Source organism: Hemicordylus capensis, chromosome 2 (genome assembly GCF_027244095.1).
Source record: "Hemicordylus capensis ecotype Gifberg chromosome 2, rHemCap1.1.pri, whole genome shotgun sequence".
Taxonomy (NCBI): Eukaryota; Metazoa; Chordata; class Lepidosauria; order Squamata; family Cordylidae; genus Hemicordylus; species Hemicordylus capensis.
The window spans coordinates 332,647,367-332,664,561 of NC_069658.1; the positions used below are offsets into that span (position 1 = coordinate 332,647,367).

At 43.5% G+C, this 17,195-nt stretch overlaps 2 protein-coding genes across 4 annotated transcripts in view; one reads left to right on the top strand and one right to left on the bottom strand.

The window, feature by feature from the left end:
- LOC128344114 (trypsin inhibitor ClTI-1-like) overlaps positions 1–17,195 on the bottom strand; it is a 73,297-nt gene that overhangs the window by 48,129 nt on the left and 7,973 nt on the right. For 2 of the 3 annotated variants that reach the window (XM_053293634.1, XM_053293633.1), the window contains one exon: positions 16,545–16,585. In XM_053293634.1, coding sequence (XP_053149609.1) covers positions 16,545–16,585 — 41 coding nt within the window. Of the gene's footprint in view, positions 1–12,694; positions 12,849–15,138; positions 15,249–16,544; positions 16,586–17,195 lie in introns of those variants that run through there. The other variant, XM_053293635.1, reaches the window with a different exon arrangement.
- Positions 1–17,195, top strand: part of LOC128343996 (serine protease inhibitor Kazal-type 5-like) — a 226,428-nt gene that overhangs the window by 6,722 nt on the left and 202,511 nt on the right. The gene's annotated exons all lie outside the window — the stretch shown is intronic.

Below are 17,195 nucleotides of genomic sequence, written 5' to 3' on the forward strand. Positions count from 1 at the left end.
GGGAGGCGAAAATAGAGTCTGAGGAACGTTTAGCTAAAACCATCATGAGAAATAAAAACCTCTTTAAATACATCAGAAGCAGGAAACCTGCGGTTGGACCATTAGACAATGAGGGAGTGAAAGGGATTATTAAGGAGGATATGGAAGTTGCAGAGAAGCTAAATGAGTTCTTTGCATCTGTCTTAATGGCAAAGTATACTGAGCATATACCTGCTCCTGAACCAGGCTTTTTGGGGACGGAGGATAAAGAACTGAGTCAGATAGAAGTTGATGTTCTCAACTGAGTGGAAAAATTGAAAACTAGCAAATCGCCAAGGCCAGATGGCATCCATCCAAGAGTCCTTAAAGAACTCAAATGTGAAATTGCTGACCTCCTTGCAAAAATATATAACTTATCCCTACAATCAGGCTCTGTACCAGAGGACTTGAAAGTAGCAAATGTAACACCAGTTTTCAAGAAGGGATCCAGGGGTGATCAGGAAAATTATAGGCTGGCTAGCTTAATGTCTGTTCCAGGCAAATTGATGGAAAGCATTCTCAAGGATAAGATTGTTAAGCACATAGAAGAACAGGCCCTGCTGGGGGAGACCCAGCATGGCTTCTGCAAAAGTAAATCTTGCCTGCCTCACCTTTTGGAGTTCGTTGAGAGTGTTGAGAAGTGTGTGGATAAAGGTGGCTTATTTGACACAATGTACCTGGACTTACAAAAAGCTTTAAACCAACTTACTCATATAAGAGTCTTGAGAAAAATTAGCAGTCATGGGATAAGGGGACAATTACATGTGTGGATTGCTAACTGGATGAAGTACAGGAAACATAGGGTAGATAGAAATGGAGAGATTACTCCAATACTCGGACCGGTACTTTTAAATTTATTCCTAAATGATCTAGAAGTTGGGGTAAGCAGCAAGGTGGCCAGATTTTCAGATGATACCAGACTCTTTTGGTTAGTGAAATCCAAACCAGATTGTGAGGAGCTCCAAAAGGATCTTTCCAAATTGTGTGAGTGGGCGACAAAATGGCAAATGTGGTTCAATTTTCGTAAGTGTAAAGTGATGCACATTGGGATGAAAAAACCCCAACTTGATGTATACGGTGAGAGAGAGAGAGAGAGAGAGAGAGAGAGAGAGAGAGAGAGAAGTTTATTTGGTCATTGACGGGCAAATGTATACGGTGATGGAATCTGAGCTGTTGGTGACTGACCAGGAGAGGGATCTTGGTGGACAGCTTGTTGAAACTCAATGTGCGAAAGCTGTGAAAAAGGCCAATTCCATGCTAGGGATAATTAGGAAGGGGATTCAAAATAAAGCTGCAAATATTATAATGCCCTTATATAAAACTATGGTGTGGCCACACTTGGAGTACTGCAGTGGTGGTTCTGTGGAAGCTGCTGTTGCTAAGGGGGGGGTGGTTGGGGAGAGGCAAAGAAAGCAGCATGACTGGGAAAGAGCTGCTGCTGATAACCCTGAAAGGTGAGAGGATAGCAGTGTGTGGGGGCTGAACCGAAGGTTCATGGGAGGTGGGAGAGATGCAGGACGTTGGGTGCAAAGAGGCGCGGGATCCCACCCAACCTCTTTCAGTCAGAACAGGTCTCTAGCAAGAGCTGAAGCTTCCTTGCTCGAATCCCCCATATAAGCTTAGAGAACCACCGAGACCCCATACTGGGATTGCCTGCTTTTGATGTGCACAAGCATTCACAACACAGTTTAAGGTGGGGAGGTGAGAAAGCAGCAGAGGAGAAGAAATTGTGCAAGCAAGAAAACACAGGGTTAAATGGAGTGTGTGTGGGGGGGAGGAGGGGCTGTGCACATGCACTGATGGAAGGGTTTCCACCATACTAAACAGAGGAGCTCTCACGAGGAACCACATAAATGCTCACTTTATGGCTTAAAGCTTCTACAATAAATTAGATCTACTTAATCCAGTAAATTGTCAAATTGGGTTCCACAGATGTTGTTGGATTACAACTCCCACCAGCCCGAAGGCCATTGTAGCTGTGGATGGTGGGAACTGTAGCTCCAGCAATAATTGGGGACCCAGTTTGACAATCTCTGGGTCAGATATAATTTTTAATCCATTTCAGAATTCGGAGGCATATGTTGTTTACTCATATCACTGGGCTGGGTGCAATAAACTTAGTTCAGATTCAAAAACTAAGCATATGCACCCCACACATTTTAAACACACACACACTCCACCTTTGAGCTTCAGGCTGTCATTCAAAAGGGGGCTGTTGTTGCCTGTTTCAATAAGAAAGATCCACTTTTAATTCAAGAAAAAAGGGGAAATCTGAACAGAGATCTCATGCCATTTTTACTCTCCCCCACCAGACCCTATCCTGACTCCCCAGATCCTCCTTTCTTTAGTCCTTCATGGTTTCAGAGACAGAAGGGGGAGTGGGTAAAGAAATATGTAGTTATTCTCTTTATTTAGCCAGGAAAGAGCAACTGGCCCTATGCTTCCCCAGAACAGCATCCCTGCAGTGGCTGATGCCACTGTTGAAAAGCGGTATATAACTATACCGCGAGGGGCCATTTTACAATCTTATCTCTGGGCCCACTCCAACCTTGGTATGCCCCTGCACTAGAACCAGGTGCCATCCCATGAAACTGATTCCCAAGAAATTTAGGACCAACAAAAGGAAGTACTTTTTCACAGAACACATACTTAAGTTGTGGAATTCTCTGTCACAAGATGTGGTGACAACTACCAGCCTGAATGGCTATAGGAAGGGTTTAGATAAATTCATGGAGGGCAGTTCTATCAATGGCTACTAGTCTGGTGGCTGTGAGCCATCTCCAGCCTCAGAGGCACGATGCCTCTAAATACCAATTACAGGGGAGCAACATTAGGAGAGAGGGCATACCCCCATCCACCTCTTGCCTGTGGGTTTCTCATGGGCATTTGGTGGACCACTGTGTGAAACAGGATGCTGGACTAGATTGGCCTTGGGCCTGATCCAGCGCAGCTGTTCTTATGTGTTTATGTATTTTTAGTTATAAGGAAAAGGTATTTATTTTCTGAGAGGGAAAGAAAGATAGATGTTGATAAACAAGACTAATGTTATAGGCTTACAGTAAATTCAAATGTACACTTCTGAAGAAACTTATCAAAGATACAGCCTAGAGTTACGAGGATTGCAGGCGAAAGTTTTACCCTGTTATTCTTTGAGGTTCTTAGTGATGGTTTTATGTTCATCTTCCAGAGAAGTCAGGAAGGCAGGGTTTCCTTGACCACTTAACTACTATCTATTCCATCTGAGGTTGATGAAAATAATGCATGTTAATTAATTTTAGAATAATACATGGGTTTCTTATGTTTTTTGCAAGTTACTTTGAGAGCATATTCCACTCAAAAGTGACTGGTCCATGTTATAAATAAATACAGGAGCAGCAACAACAACAATATTAATAAATGACAGACTCTGTGGAACTGTGGTGATCTAAAACAAATATTTATTTTGTTACTTGGTCTTACGATGTCCAAGGAAAAGAGATAATCGAATGGCTTTATCATTCAGAAGAGTTGTTGATAGTGTTAGCAGCCATCATATATTTTATGCGCCATTTTGTAAAACAATTACAGATTGACAGCCTTAGTCTTTGATCTCATCAGTTGCTCCATCAGTTCATATTACATCTCCATGTCTTAGGGCTGGTTCATGCATGCATGTCAATCAGCGAATGACTTATCAGTTACTAGTACAGTAATGTGTGAACTCTTCTCAACTTGATTCAGAATGGGGCTGGTTAAAAACAATTATTTTGGAGAACACTGGATGGATGTAAAAAATAATTACTTTAAGATCAGCCCTATTCTGAACTAATGCCCCATCAACAATGCCAATAGGGAGGTGTGATCCCGCCTCACTCCCCACTTGTTTTCCAAGTCCAATTAGTTTGGAAAACAAGTCCAAAAAAATACATTAATCAGAAGTAGTTCAACCTATTTTCTGAGCCAGCCTGACTTGGAAAATAGCCCTCCCTTTCTTACATTCCCAACCAACATTCCTAAAACTCCCCACCCCCATGTTAAACAACACTTATTTGGCCAGAGAAGCAGAAGCAGTCCTCAAGCTTTAGGAAGAGAGGAGAAGGAATATTGGATTCCTCTGGCATGCTGGCAACACTCCAGGAAGAAAGGTCTCCATGACTCTTGGGAAATGTAGTTTCCTCAAAGGCTATTGCAGTAGCCCTTGAGGAAACTACATTTCACAAAGATCACCAGGGTCTGTCTTCATGGTGTGCTACCAACACATCATAGAGAGGAGGGAGGGAGGGAGGGAGAGACCAGATTTTCCTCCTTTCCTATTTTCATTGCCAGAATGCAAATACAGAGTTAAGTGTTTAAAGGGAAACAGGGTTGTAGGGTTGAGGGACTGGGTGAAAGAGAGGGGCTTGGGGGCTGAGCAGGTAAATAGGGAATTTTCTATGGTTCAAATTTTAATTCTGGAGGGAAAATAATTTGGGGGCCTCATATGTATTACAAGCACCTGAAGCTACTATCCAGGCCCAAGCATGGTTACATAGGAACATAAGAAGCTGCCTTATACCCAAGTCAGACCATTGGTCCATCTAGCTGAGTATTGTCTACCCAGACTGACAGCATCTTCTACAGTTTTACAGGCAGAAATCAATCCCAGACCTATCTGGAGATTCCAGGGAGGGAGCTGGGAACCTTCTGCATTCAAGTATGCAGCCCCATCCCCTAAGGGTAAGCTTCACTGGTAAATCTAGCTAGAATCACAAGCATGATGGATCCTGATGGCCTTTCTATCTCCAACCCCACTGTGGACACACAGTGATCCCACTATCACTCTACCCTCTGCCAAACTTACCTGCCAATGATGGCTGTGAGGAAGGCTTTTAATGAGACCTTAGTTAACTTCTAAAAGACTCTTCTTTGCTGCCACTAGAAAAAAGAAAGGTGATCGTGATGGAGAGGGCTGGTAGGGGACATTTGGGGGTTTGAGAGGGGTCTGGACCTGACTGGGAACCCATGACCAAACCTCCTTCCCAAAATGAGCTTTGGTGACATTGCTACTTGTTCACTCAGTGACTTGCTGTTGAATGTATAAGCAGTTTCCATCAAAACACATTGTCTTCTGTTATGTCCAGTGATAGGAAATCTTCACCTGTGTGATGCTATGTTGTGAGTCGCCCAGAGAACAATTTGTTATGGGGCGGCTAACAAATAAAGTTATTTATTATTATTATTATTATTATTATTATTATTATTATTATTATTATTAGTTGTTGTTACTGATTATTATTAATTATTATTTTATTTTATTGTTTTATTATATTATTTTATTGTATTTCTGCTCTGTGATGGCTCATTCACATGTGGAGGCTACCATCATACTCCAGTCACTCAGTGGTTAAAATGGATGCCTGACCTCTAGGGTCATTTGTACTCTGAAACAGATGAGGAAGTACAATTGTTGGATATAGGGATGACGTGGAGAAAAGATGAGGAGACTGGGAAAAGTGGGCTGAGGGAGACTGGGAAAGATGGACTCCTTTAGTCAGGAGATAGAAGAATGAGGAGCGCTGAATTGTGCATGTTGATTCAAAATCCCCAGTCACTTTAAGTCTCAAGTTACACAAGAACATAGGAAGCACTCGGTTGGATCAGACCAAAGGTCATTAAGGTCTAGCATTCTGCTTCCCACTGTGCCCAACCATATTTAGATTCTGATTTACTTCACACTGAGTTCTTCCAAGGAGGAGGTATAGCAGAAGCTAGTCCAAAGTCCAAGTAGCTATGCTGAGCCCATTAGAGAGGGATACAAGTGTGGATATACAGTGAACTGATGCTGAGATTATTGGTGAATTTCTTGCAAGGATCAATAGGCTTATCTCTTGCGGAACCTCTCCAGTGAAGGGCTGTGAATGAAAATTAGCCTCAGTGGTAGGGATGTGCACAAATTAGTAGGAAAAGAAAGGCCGGTGGGGGGAGAGGGAACTTCCACAGACCCCCACTGCCACCTTGGAGAATGCCCCCGGAGGGGGTAAGTTTTTAAAAAAAATTTTTTTTAAAGTCCACCGACCCCCACCCCCCCGAACCAAACCAAACTGGGGCGGGGGGGGGATTTCGAAGGGAGGCAAAACCAAACTGGCCTGGTGCAGTTCAAGTTTGTTTTGAACTCAAACTGAACTGAATCAGGTGGTTTTGTGCACACCCCTACTCTAAAGTAGAGCTCAAATGGGTGGCTGGCTGATTGCTGTACTGTTCTACCTCTCAGCAATGCTTGAGGATGGAGGAAAGGCCAGAGCAAGAATGGCCTGAGGGGAGGGCCTTTGGAAGGGCCCAAACCAAGGGGAGGAGGAGGAGGGACCAGGGCCTGGGAGTCTAGGGGAGCCAGAAACTACTAGGCTGTTGTGTAATGAGGAGGAATCTGAAACATATCTGCAAAGATCATGCTTAAGGAGAGTTATGCACACTTATTTCTACTTATGGGTGTCCAGATCTTGTGGAATTTGCTAGAAGCAGTGTTAGAGCATATGGAACAAGCAGCATTTCAACACAGCTGCTGCTGTCCTAGGCCCTCCTCCAGATCAGAGATCCTAGGCCTGGAAACTGGCTTTTCAGCCTGGAAACCTGCCACTATATTCACTTTGTTGAGCTTGTGTCAGAGATCTCTTTCTAGATTCCTTGCTGACTAGAGAGACGTAGCTAAAACTAAAACATTTCATTAAATTCAGTGTTCCCACAGGGGCAGGTTCCCACCTGCCCCATCCCAATGTAGACACCCATGTAGTCAACTCTTGGCCCTATAGAGCATGTGGGACTGCATTTCCTAGCATCCTCCAGAGACTCTAAAGAATAGCCAGTTTTTCTATTTAAGTGCAGAACTTTATTCTTCTTTCCCTATACCTCCTCACCTCTTTCCCAAACTGTTTTCTCCCCCCGCAACATGTTTCTTCTCCCCCAAAACTGTTTTCCTTCCCCACAACTGTTAAACAGTGGTGTTTTCTCTCCACAAAATATATTTTCTCTCCCACAAACATATTTCCTCTCTCCACCAAAAATTTAAGTAAGGAGTTGCTCTTCAACCTCCCTGCCACAGCCTGCACCCCACTTGAGGAGTTTGCAATCTAAATATCAACAATGAGGCAGATGAAAAAATGAAAGGAGGAAAAGATATAACAAGAGATGTGAGCAAATGCAGTTACATGTACCGATGCTTTATATGGCTATGAGGCAATACTTATTCAGTCACTGTTTTCGAGGGTATAATTCTATGGAAACTGTGATGGTTTTCTGCTAAAAGCCACCTTTCAACTAATTTCACAGCATAAACTGTCTACCAGTTATTCACACCATAAGCCCTACTAACCCAGTACTGTCAGGCAATCTTTCTTGCTGTGATGGACTTCCTTCTATCTAGAGCTCTGTCTTAGAGAAAAGCTGGCCTAAGGTAGAGTTAATCCATCCTATGGGGCAAGAGAATTGTGCAATGATCCAGTTATTGGCAGTTCTCATACTCAGTTCCTCCATGAGCAGACTGCTTATATGTACAGATCAATTCATTGGAATACATGCTGTCTATAATTTGGAAGTTTGTAGCCTGACTAAAGTTTGAAATGAAGTAATTTCAGTGAGGCTGTGAATTCTTTTGTATGCGAAGGCCCAGTTAAAGTTTAATTATATCTCCTCAAATAAAATGTCTATGCAGATGATGCTGCCTCTGTTCTTTTCATAAGAAGCTGAACAAGCTGAAAAGTTCGAGGGGGAGATAGACATGAAATTTGTTTTTCCCAAGGCAATGATAGGCTCCTTTCCCCCACCCCCTAATTGCGCTGTTTAAAATGTATTCAAAGCTATTCCACACAATAATTTTTGGAAGTGCTACCCTCAGAATGCACGATGAAAGACTGCAGTGATTCAGACAAAATGAGAGGCAACTTCTCCACATTACTGCAAGTGTAATTCTCTTCTTTTTCTCCTCCATATAATGTAGCCGTCCACTGGCACTGAGCTATGTTAGACTGACACTGAGAAATTAAGACGATATCTCCAGAAAGTAAACCCACCACAGGATAGAGATACTGAATGTTCATAACTAGTTCTAAGCAGCAGCCTTGTGAAGAATTCATCTGTATTAGTCTGGTTTATGTAATAATATTGGTGTTTTGTTACAATCAGAGATGAGCTCTGTGTGCATTTATGCATAGGGGTCATTTTGTTTGTTTGTTTTTATCCTGCTCTTCCTCCAAGGAGCCCAGAACAGTGTACATAGTTATGTTTTCTCTCATGGCAACCCTGTGAAGTTGGTCAGGCTGAGAGGTGGTGATTGGCCCAGTCACCCATGGATGAATGGGTGACTCTGGATGAATGGGGATTTGAACTCAGGTCTCCCTGGTGCATCCAACACTCTAACCCAGAGCTGCACAATTTCAGTCCTGCAGCTGCTGTTCAACTACAACTCCCATAATCCTCAGCCATAGTGGCCAATATTCAGAGATGATGGGCGCTGAAGACCAACTTCTGCAGTACGGCCGAAGTTGTGCAGCCCTGCTCTAACTTCTACAGCACACTGGCCCATCTCTGTGACCTCTAAATAGTGAAGGATCTGTTTACTTGGCTGGCTGATCCTACCTTTGTCTGTTGACAGGCATTAGTTTTGACAAAGCTTAGGGTTTTTTGTGGTATTGCTGCCACGATCCTCCCCGCTGCATCCTTGTGGCCAACTCTTGAACCACAAATGGTCAACTACAAAATAATACATGTCCATGTAATGTAACATTTCTTTCAGATGTTTAATGAAAGGGGACTACCCCTGCTAACTGAGCAAAGAGGCACCTTTCAAAGTGGCGATTCTCTTATATTTAGCAGGAGGAGAGCAACAGCCCTCTCTAACCCCAGAAACAATAACCCTCCAGAGGCTGTTGTTGGTGTCTACCTTATGTTTCTTTTTAGATTGTGAGCCTTTTGGGACAGGGAATCATCATATTATTTATTTATTTATTTTTCTATGTAAACTGCTTTGCAAACTTTTGTTGAAAAGCAATATATGAAAAGTGGTAGTGGTAGGATATCAGTGCCAGCCCCTGCCTATGCAATTCATTTACAAGGAATGAATGGAGCTCTGAAGATAGAACCTTGCCCACATAGATCTCCCTCCATGACTGAGAACCCTGATTTTTCAGCAGGTATCTTGGCAAGGTTTTCCAGGCTCAGGTTTGGAGAAGAATTCTTGGAGCCTGGGATAGGCTTCCGGGGGCGGGTGGTGGATGGATGAATGTGCTGAGCTCCAAGAATTATTCTGAGCTCAGAAACGTTCTCCACTCATTCTCTACTAGTGATTCTTGGAACTCAGCTTGTTTATCCCTTCTTAGAGGAAGACTATTCCAGGTTCCAAGAAAGCAGGGCTTCCTCTCTTTACCTGTCTTGGTGGCTGAAGGGTAGCAGGAAAAACTTCAACAGCAGAAGAGTCCATTCGGGTAGGACAAAGGGTGGAGGTGGGGGTGGGGTTCCTTTCCCACTCCATCGCCATGACATGCTCCTGCATGCAAGGAGAAGAGCAACAGTGGTGCTACTGAGTGGGTACTAAGGAGACCTTTTTCTCCCTCCCAGTGTTGTTGCTCTCCTCAGAGTAAAAGTGTGGTGGCTTTGGGGATTTGCAGTCTTCCCAAAGGCTATTGCAATGGATTTGCATTGCAGTGACCCTTGGGAAGACTGGGCTGCTGCCCTCTGATGAGCTGAAGAAGAACTTGTCAGAGCAAAAACAAAGGAAGGAGAAGGGGGGAGCCTTGTGTAGTCCCTGCTTAGGACTACTGCTACTGCTCTTCCCTACTGCTGTTCCTCTCTTTGTACCCTGGAGTGCATGATGGCAATGGGAACTGGGGAGAGAAGGGAGGAAATGCCTCTCTCTGCTGTTGCTGCTGTTGAGAAAGGTAAGGAAAGAGTGAAGAAATGGTGTGAAGGGAATGGAGGACTTCTCCCAGTCATCTCAGGTTGACTTCGCAAGTCATCACTGTTCTTCAGCATTCTGGGGGGAAGAACATGGATCATTTCCAAGCTAATCCAAGGCATGTTCTCAGCAGTTCACCCATCTCTGTTTTTTTTATTATTCTGCTCCTTCTGTGTCCATTCATTATTTGATTGGGGCTTAAGTTTTGCTTTTATACACATCCAAAAGATCTAAAGTTTTGAATTTGATGTGCAAATCAAACCAAATAGGATCTTTCTGCATGCTGATATGGTCTCATTTCCTTTGAAAAGGGAATCAGTCTCCACTGGGAACATGAGGGCATTCATTCAGGATGGAATCCTAGTTAGTCATTTTGAGACTGAACTCCATTCTTAAAGATATGATTTTACAAAGCCAACATTTTGAACGTAATCAAAGCAAGAAACACTGTCAGGGGAGCACTCATCCTGGCAAATGTACAGGATCCCAGAATTGTTTTTGGTAAAGTTGCTACTGTACACTGAAAAAATTACAATGTAGATTTCTGCCATCTTGTGGCCATAATATGCCTTGACACTGTAGAACCTAGTGTAAGAGTAGTAGTTGTTGGCTTTATTTCAGCTCTCACAAGTAATCTGTGTACCAGGGGTGTAGCTATAATTGAGTGGATGGGTTCAAAGAACCCCGGGGCGCCAGCTCCTGAGGGGCCCTCAGTTCCGCCCCCACCCTATTTTCTTCATTATCTTCCTCACACCAAGGGGCCACTGGGGAGAGCGGTGAACACGGCCCCCTCTCACCTAGCTAGCTTTTGTCAAGGTAATGACAAAAGGCTTACTGATACCTTTAGCAAAGCATGATAAGAAATTACTCACAGGTAACTCTCCTTAATAATCAGATAACAATTGGGAGATGTAGGATGGAAGTTGAAAAAGGATGTGATGTTTTTTGTTTAGGTGCTTTCTTTGTCAAGAAGACAACTACCTCTCTTTAGATGGGCGCACACACACACTGCTGCCAAATCAGTATAATGTTTCATTCATGCATCTGATGCAATAGATTTCTGTCAATGAAAGTTCATGTTTAAATACATTGTACTTTAAGATGCCACAAAACTCTTTGTTGTTTTTGCTATTTCATTAAAGCAGCTGCAAGGTACTACTTTTATTAAACATATAGCTAAAAATTAGTTCATAACATTGATCTTTGCAACGGCACATGTGAGTCACCTAATGGCACAGTGGGGAAATGACTTGACTAGCAAGCCAGAGGATGCCGGTTCGAATCCCCACTGGTATGCTTCCCAGACTATGGGAAACACCTGTATCAGGCAGCAGTGATATATGAAGATGCTAAAAGCCATCATCTCATACTGTGCGGGAGATGGCAATGGTAAACCCTTCCTGTATTCTACCAAAGACAACCACAGGGCTCTGAGGGTGCCAGGAGTCGACACCGACTCAATGGCACATTTTACCTTTACTGCACATGTGATCATTCTCAGCTCCATGCAAAGTTCCAGTGGTTCACAGATTTGCTTTGAGCAGTGTTTTCTATGAATACAGTGGTTTACTGAAAGTTTTTCAAATCAGAAAGATTGTGACTCTCAGGATTAAAATGTTAAAGTGAATTAAAAAGCACTTTTTGCTCTAGAGAGTATGGTGTTAGGTGTCTAGTTATCTTGCTGCTTTCCCCTTGCAATCACATATGTGAGAATAGTTTCCTTGGGAATCTTTTGGCATGACTGACTTTGCAAATGATCTCCCAGGTTCCTTCATTATCCCCAATTCACCTGTATGTGACACACCATAAGGTAGTGCACACAACCTCCTGCTGCCACTCCCAAGGACTGTGGGTAAGGCAGATGAGTGGTGGCCATGCTGCCCCCTGCTGCACTGCATGCCCACACGAGGCAATGGCAAGAGTGGGGAGTGGGAGGACTTCCCCTTCCCACATCCCAGGATACCCCGTGCCACGAGAATGGCTGCTCCTTCCCCTGGCTCCCTGCCAAAAATGGCTGGGGGCCAGGGGGAAGCCTCTTAACCCAGCAGTGATCACCCTGACGATCAGCAGGTTCGATTAACCTCTGCCAGACACAGAGTTTAAAAGTGGGGCTTGTGCATTCTGGAGCAGCTGGGAGCCCTCCTCTCCCAGCGCTTTCGATGACACGAGCCACCTAGCTGTTCGCCAGCAGCTAACTAGCTGTTAGCCTTAAGTTATCATGAGGCATTACTTCTTTCGTTGAAATTATTAGGAGGAATTTTCCCCACAACATTGATTTATTTAAATCAAACACTTTGCCGAGTAGTACAAGTCTGCCCCATAGTGGTCAAACAGTATCCTTCTGTGTTCCAAGCTGCAATTTCCTTTTTATGTCTTTCTCTACAAAATGCTATTTTCAAATGTAAAGTCTGATTGCGTCTAATGTTTTTCCTCTGTGGAGAGATACTAATGGAGGAAAACAAGTGAAAAATATTATATTAGGGTGGATTCTTTTTTCTTTCTTTCTTTTGGTACTGCTGTAATCACAGACGTTGTAAAGAATATTCACGTATACTTTGAGTTCATTCGATACTTTCCCTGTGCAATTTTGCCAAACTGTTCTTTATATGTGTATAAAGAACAGTTTGGCAAAATTAGGCAGAAAATGATTATGTGAACCAACCTTTTTGTTATCTGGTTCAGAACAGAATGTAGTATATTTCACTAAAATATCAACCCAAAACCACATGACGACTCAGGAACATGAGTTGGAAACAAAAGCACACAACGATAAAATCAGAGTGGTGAACTGCTTTTGTTTTTATTAATAATAAAATCTGTTATCATCAGGAGCACACATCCACTCCTAAGTTCTTCAACTGGTATGGTGCATGTTCAGGGCTTTGTGCAACGGCCGTGCTTCTTGATTTGGACATTTACCTTCTTTACGCTGAAAGAGGATGTAAAACATTCTAAATAACAGCTTCCATTCCCAAGCATAAAGTAGAGAAGTCTCCAAATTATGCTTTGTGGGAAACTAAGCATTTGTATCACTGATGGACATTACCAGGGCCAGGGACTAATTTATTTTTGCAAGCCTTGGAGATAAGACTTTTTGACATTATGTGTCAATATGATTTGCCTCATTGCCACAAGGCAAGACAAAAGCCAAGATACCTGCTGGAACGTAGGGCATAAACAACTTAGAACAGATGGAAGTTTGAATTAACTTTGGACAGGATCTTACATGCCAAAATAGTTGTATTCTGTGGAGGAGTGGTGGTTACCCATTTTGCTAATTTAAGGGAAGACGGCTATGTATTCCATAAACTGGAAGTTCCAGCCCAACCTCAGTGGACAGTAGAGCTGCTGGAAGAGTTCTCATGAACCAGGATGAGAGAAGAATGTTTGGGGACTTGTTAAAGCCCACCTCAAACATGAGGTCTGCCCCCAAGATATTCTATAGCTTGGATAAAAATCTGAGTTGGAGAAGAATTCCTGGCATCCTTTCTCCCATCCACAGATGGCAGCTTGTCTGTTCCTTCCATCCCTCTGCAGACCTGATACACTAGGCAGGAGTGCTCCAGAACACAAAGCCCAGAGGACTTTGAGATGGTTCTTCCTTGGATTATTGAAACTGTTGTCATGCCCAGGATAACTCTCTGACCTCTGATTTCCTCTGTTTTGTGCTCCAGCAGGCTACTATCCAGAAGTTTAGAGAGAGGGGGATGAAGGGAGCAGACAAGTCTCTTCTCCTCTCCCTATGCTTTGCTGCTGCTACGGCCACCACTCTTTGACCGGTGAAGGAAGGAATGGGAAGTTGTTTGGGGGGCTGCTAGGTAGGGATGTGCAGGAGCCAGTTCAGTGCCTCCTTTGGGAAGTGCCAAACTGGCTTTGGCACCAGCTATGTGCGTGCCAATGCCATTCACAGCCTGCAGGGAACAGCGCTGCAGCTGCATGTGGCTTTAGCTCGAGCAAGCGCCATGCCTGAAAAAGTGCCAGGGCAGCAGCAGATCAGGTAAGGACCTGCTTCTTAAAGGAACCTGCAGGAACATGCACATCTTACTGCCAGGGAGGGCTTTTGGATGCGGCAAGGGCTGGCAGGGCCAGGAAAAGGCATTTTTCTGTGCCTCAGCTTTCATGGTGAGAACGGAGAAAAGGCACTTTGCCCAAAACAGGATCTCTCTCTCCCCCCCCCCCCCCGTACACACACAGTGTGGCCTCAGAACACTTGCAGAGTAAGAACATGGTTAACACTTCTCTTCCAAAAACCCTTCTTTCTCAATTTTGTGCAGCCCTTTATCTAGAAGAGCCCTCTAGTGCTGTCTCCTGCACTTCCATTTGTGTGGCATGATCATAAAGGGCATTTTGGTGTGTGTGTTATTAAGCTGATCCAGCTGCATTCTGGGATCCCTGGAGGACTCACGGTTGATGGGCTCCTGATGCCTATGCTGCAGTAGCTTATGCAGTGTAGGGCACTGTGCCTGATAGGTTACATGTTGGTTGGGAGACATCACGGAGAGACCTCCCCATTGACATATGGATGGTTTGCCTTCATGACTGACTGACACAGAAGCATCATTGCAGTGGCCCTTGCTTGTGAATATCATCTGCACTGCTATTGCTACTAGGAGGTGTGGCTTGCAGTGCTGTGCAATTTTTTGCTTTTTGCAACATTATCTTTTCTCTTCCCATTTCAGACAAGGAGATTATCGGGTGCTGACTAAGTTACGCCTGTGTTGCAGTGGTGTAAGCGCCCCACTGGTATAAACGGATAATAGGATGCTTAAGAATGTGTAGTTCAAAAGTTTGCTTGCAGTGACTGACACACTGCACCACATTACCTGTGCACTGCAGAATAATGTTCATGCAGTTGCAGAAGAGTGCTCTTGTGCAAGGGCAAAGCTTGCATAAACAGAGTTGTGTGGTAGTACAGCCATTGGAAATAATGGCAGTACTATTGCACAACTGCTTTCGTGCAATTTTTGCACTTTCAGGAGAGTGCTCTTGCACAACTCATTATGTTGCAGTTCACATGTAATTTTGCACTGTATGTCAATCAGTATATTTATAGGCTGGCTGGCTCAATAAAAGATCGTCTCACCTGCTTTCCCCTGCTCATTCTGTGGGACTGTCCAATCTACTTACAATGAAACATTGAGCCTGAAAGGAAATTGAGAAATCCAGAGAAAACCTCAGGATTTGAAGAAACTCAATGGGAAAGGAAAATGGGTACTTACTTATTATTTAGACACAGGAGGCATTCATTTGCATATGTCACTTGATCTGTGCCACAGACAGGATCTAAATTTTTAGGGCATGCTGGCAGAAGATAATTCTCACAGGCTGGCTGTAAAATAAAACCTGACTGTTCAGCATTGGGAATAGCAACATTCTTTTGAATGTCAAGAGGTGCTTCTTAACTGAGGCTGGCATTACAATATAAGAGTTCACTTTGAGTAATAGGACAATATAGAAATTAAGCCTTGCACAAGCACCGTGAAAGTGCTGTATGTTTGTATCTACTTCCCAACAAAAGCATCTGCCTTCTGTATTTTAGCTAAATCACAGCTCCCTTCTATGCGGGCAGCATCACTTTCCTTGGTGCAGTAATCTGGTCTGAATTCAAAGTATTGTCCTTTTTTGGAACTGACTTCAAAAGCAGGAACTCCCTGCTTTTGATGCTGACTTGAAATGAATGGATAAATTATTGAATGGCAATAATAATGGCCAACAATGAATGGATAAATTATTGCATGGCAGCTTTGCTACCAAAACAGGTGTGTGTCTATATGTGGGGCAGTGTGCCCCTTAAAATAAATAAATTTATATATAATATAATGTCTCAGGATTTATTTTTTAAAGGTTGGGAAACACTGCTCTTTTCAGCACTGCTGAGTGTGCCATGCATTGACAGAGAAAGGTTTCGGCAAAGCAGAGTACACTGCATTTTGTTCAGCGGGGTGACTGACTACTGCGCCACCCCATGCCTGCAAGCAACCCTTCACAGCAGTGGATGGGGACAGCTGACTCAGTTGGCTCAGTGAATTCACCTGCCTCCCACTTGCACAGGGCAGGGCGGCTATCCACCTCTGCAACGCTTTATGAAGCCAGCAAGGAACCAGCAGCTGCAGTCTGAATGGCAGGGAGAGGTGGGGCCACCAGCTGTAAGTGGGCATTTCAGCAGGTTTATCACCCTGACTGCCCTTGTCTTTCAGTTGACATGTGGCTGTGGAGAGGTCAGACCAAAGTTGAGCCACTCTCAGCCCAAGTCAACTGTGAGGAAAGCACAACCATCGGATCCCTTTCCTTTGCACCAGGAGAAAGCTGCCTGAGGCCCTTCACAGAGACAAGGTGACAGAACTCCTGGCTTCCTTGTGCCTGCTGATGCTTAAGGTCAGCAGCAGTTTCTTGCTTTCCATTTCTTATTTTGTATTACTTTCCTTATTAAATGTCAGGAACTCACAGGATTTTAACAAAGCAAAGGCTAAGTCCCCCTGACCAAAGAAAAAGCAGAAGTACTGACACATCACTTGGCACCACAGAATCAGCTCCGTGCTCTGGCCCTATCCATGCCTTGAGCTTGATGCACCTGAAATAATTAAGATAGTTATTTGAGACACACTGAAATAATGAAGATACTTACCTGTGTCACCTCATTGGCATCCCAATCAGTTTTGGCATCACCTAAAATAAGAGGAGGATGAATATTATCCATTAGAATACATAGTCTGCTTTTAGTCATCTATGGCCTCTGCTAAGGGTCTGCAAACGCTCCCCCCACCGCCCCCTGTGAAGAAGTTTTATGTGACTGAGGCTCTATCAGCTTTTGTATCCTTTCATACAAAATCCTTGAAATGCAAAATCTCAAGCCACTTAAAAGCAAGTGATTTGCTGGTTGCCTTTTGCCCTTTCTTGCCTCTCAAAAGGGGACCAAGAGAGGGTAGGAGAGGCTGGGGGGGGATTTTATTTATTTAAAATATGTTAATACCACCCAAAACCTGCATCTCTAGATGGTTTACAATAAAACAATACAAATGACAACAGAAAAAGTTAAAACATTACAACAATTTAAAATTTAAAACAATGTTAAAAACTATTAAAACAGTATTTAATTAAAAGCCTGGGTGAACAGATGCATCTTTAAGAACTTTTAAAAAGTTGTCAGATGGGAAGGTTCTTATTTCAGAAGGGAGCCCAATCTTACTAGATGGGAGAGTTTGGGGGGCCATGTTAGCCCTCCCAACAATTTCCCTGTGGGGTTGTATCAGATCCAACATTTTTTCAACGTGCAGAG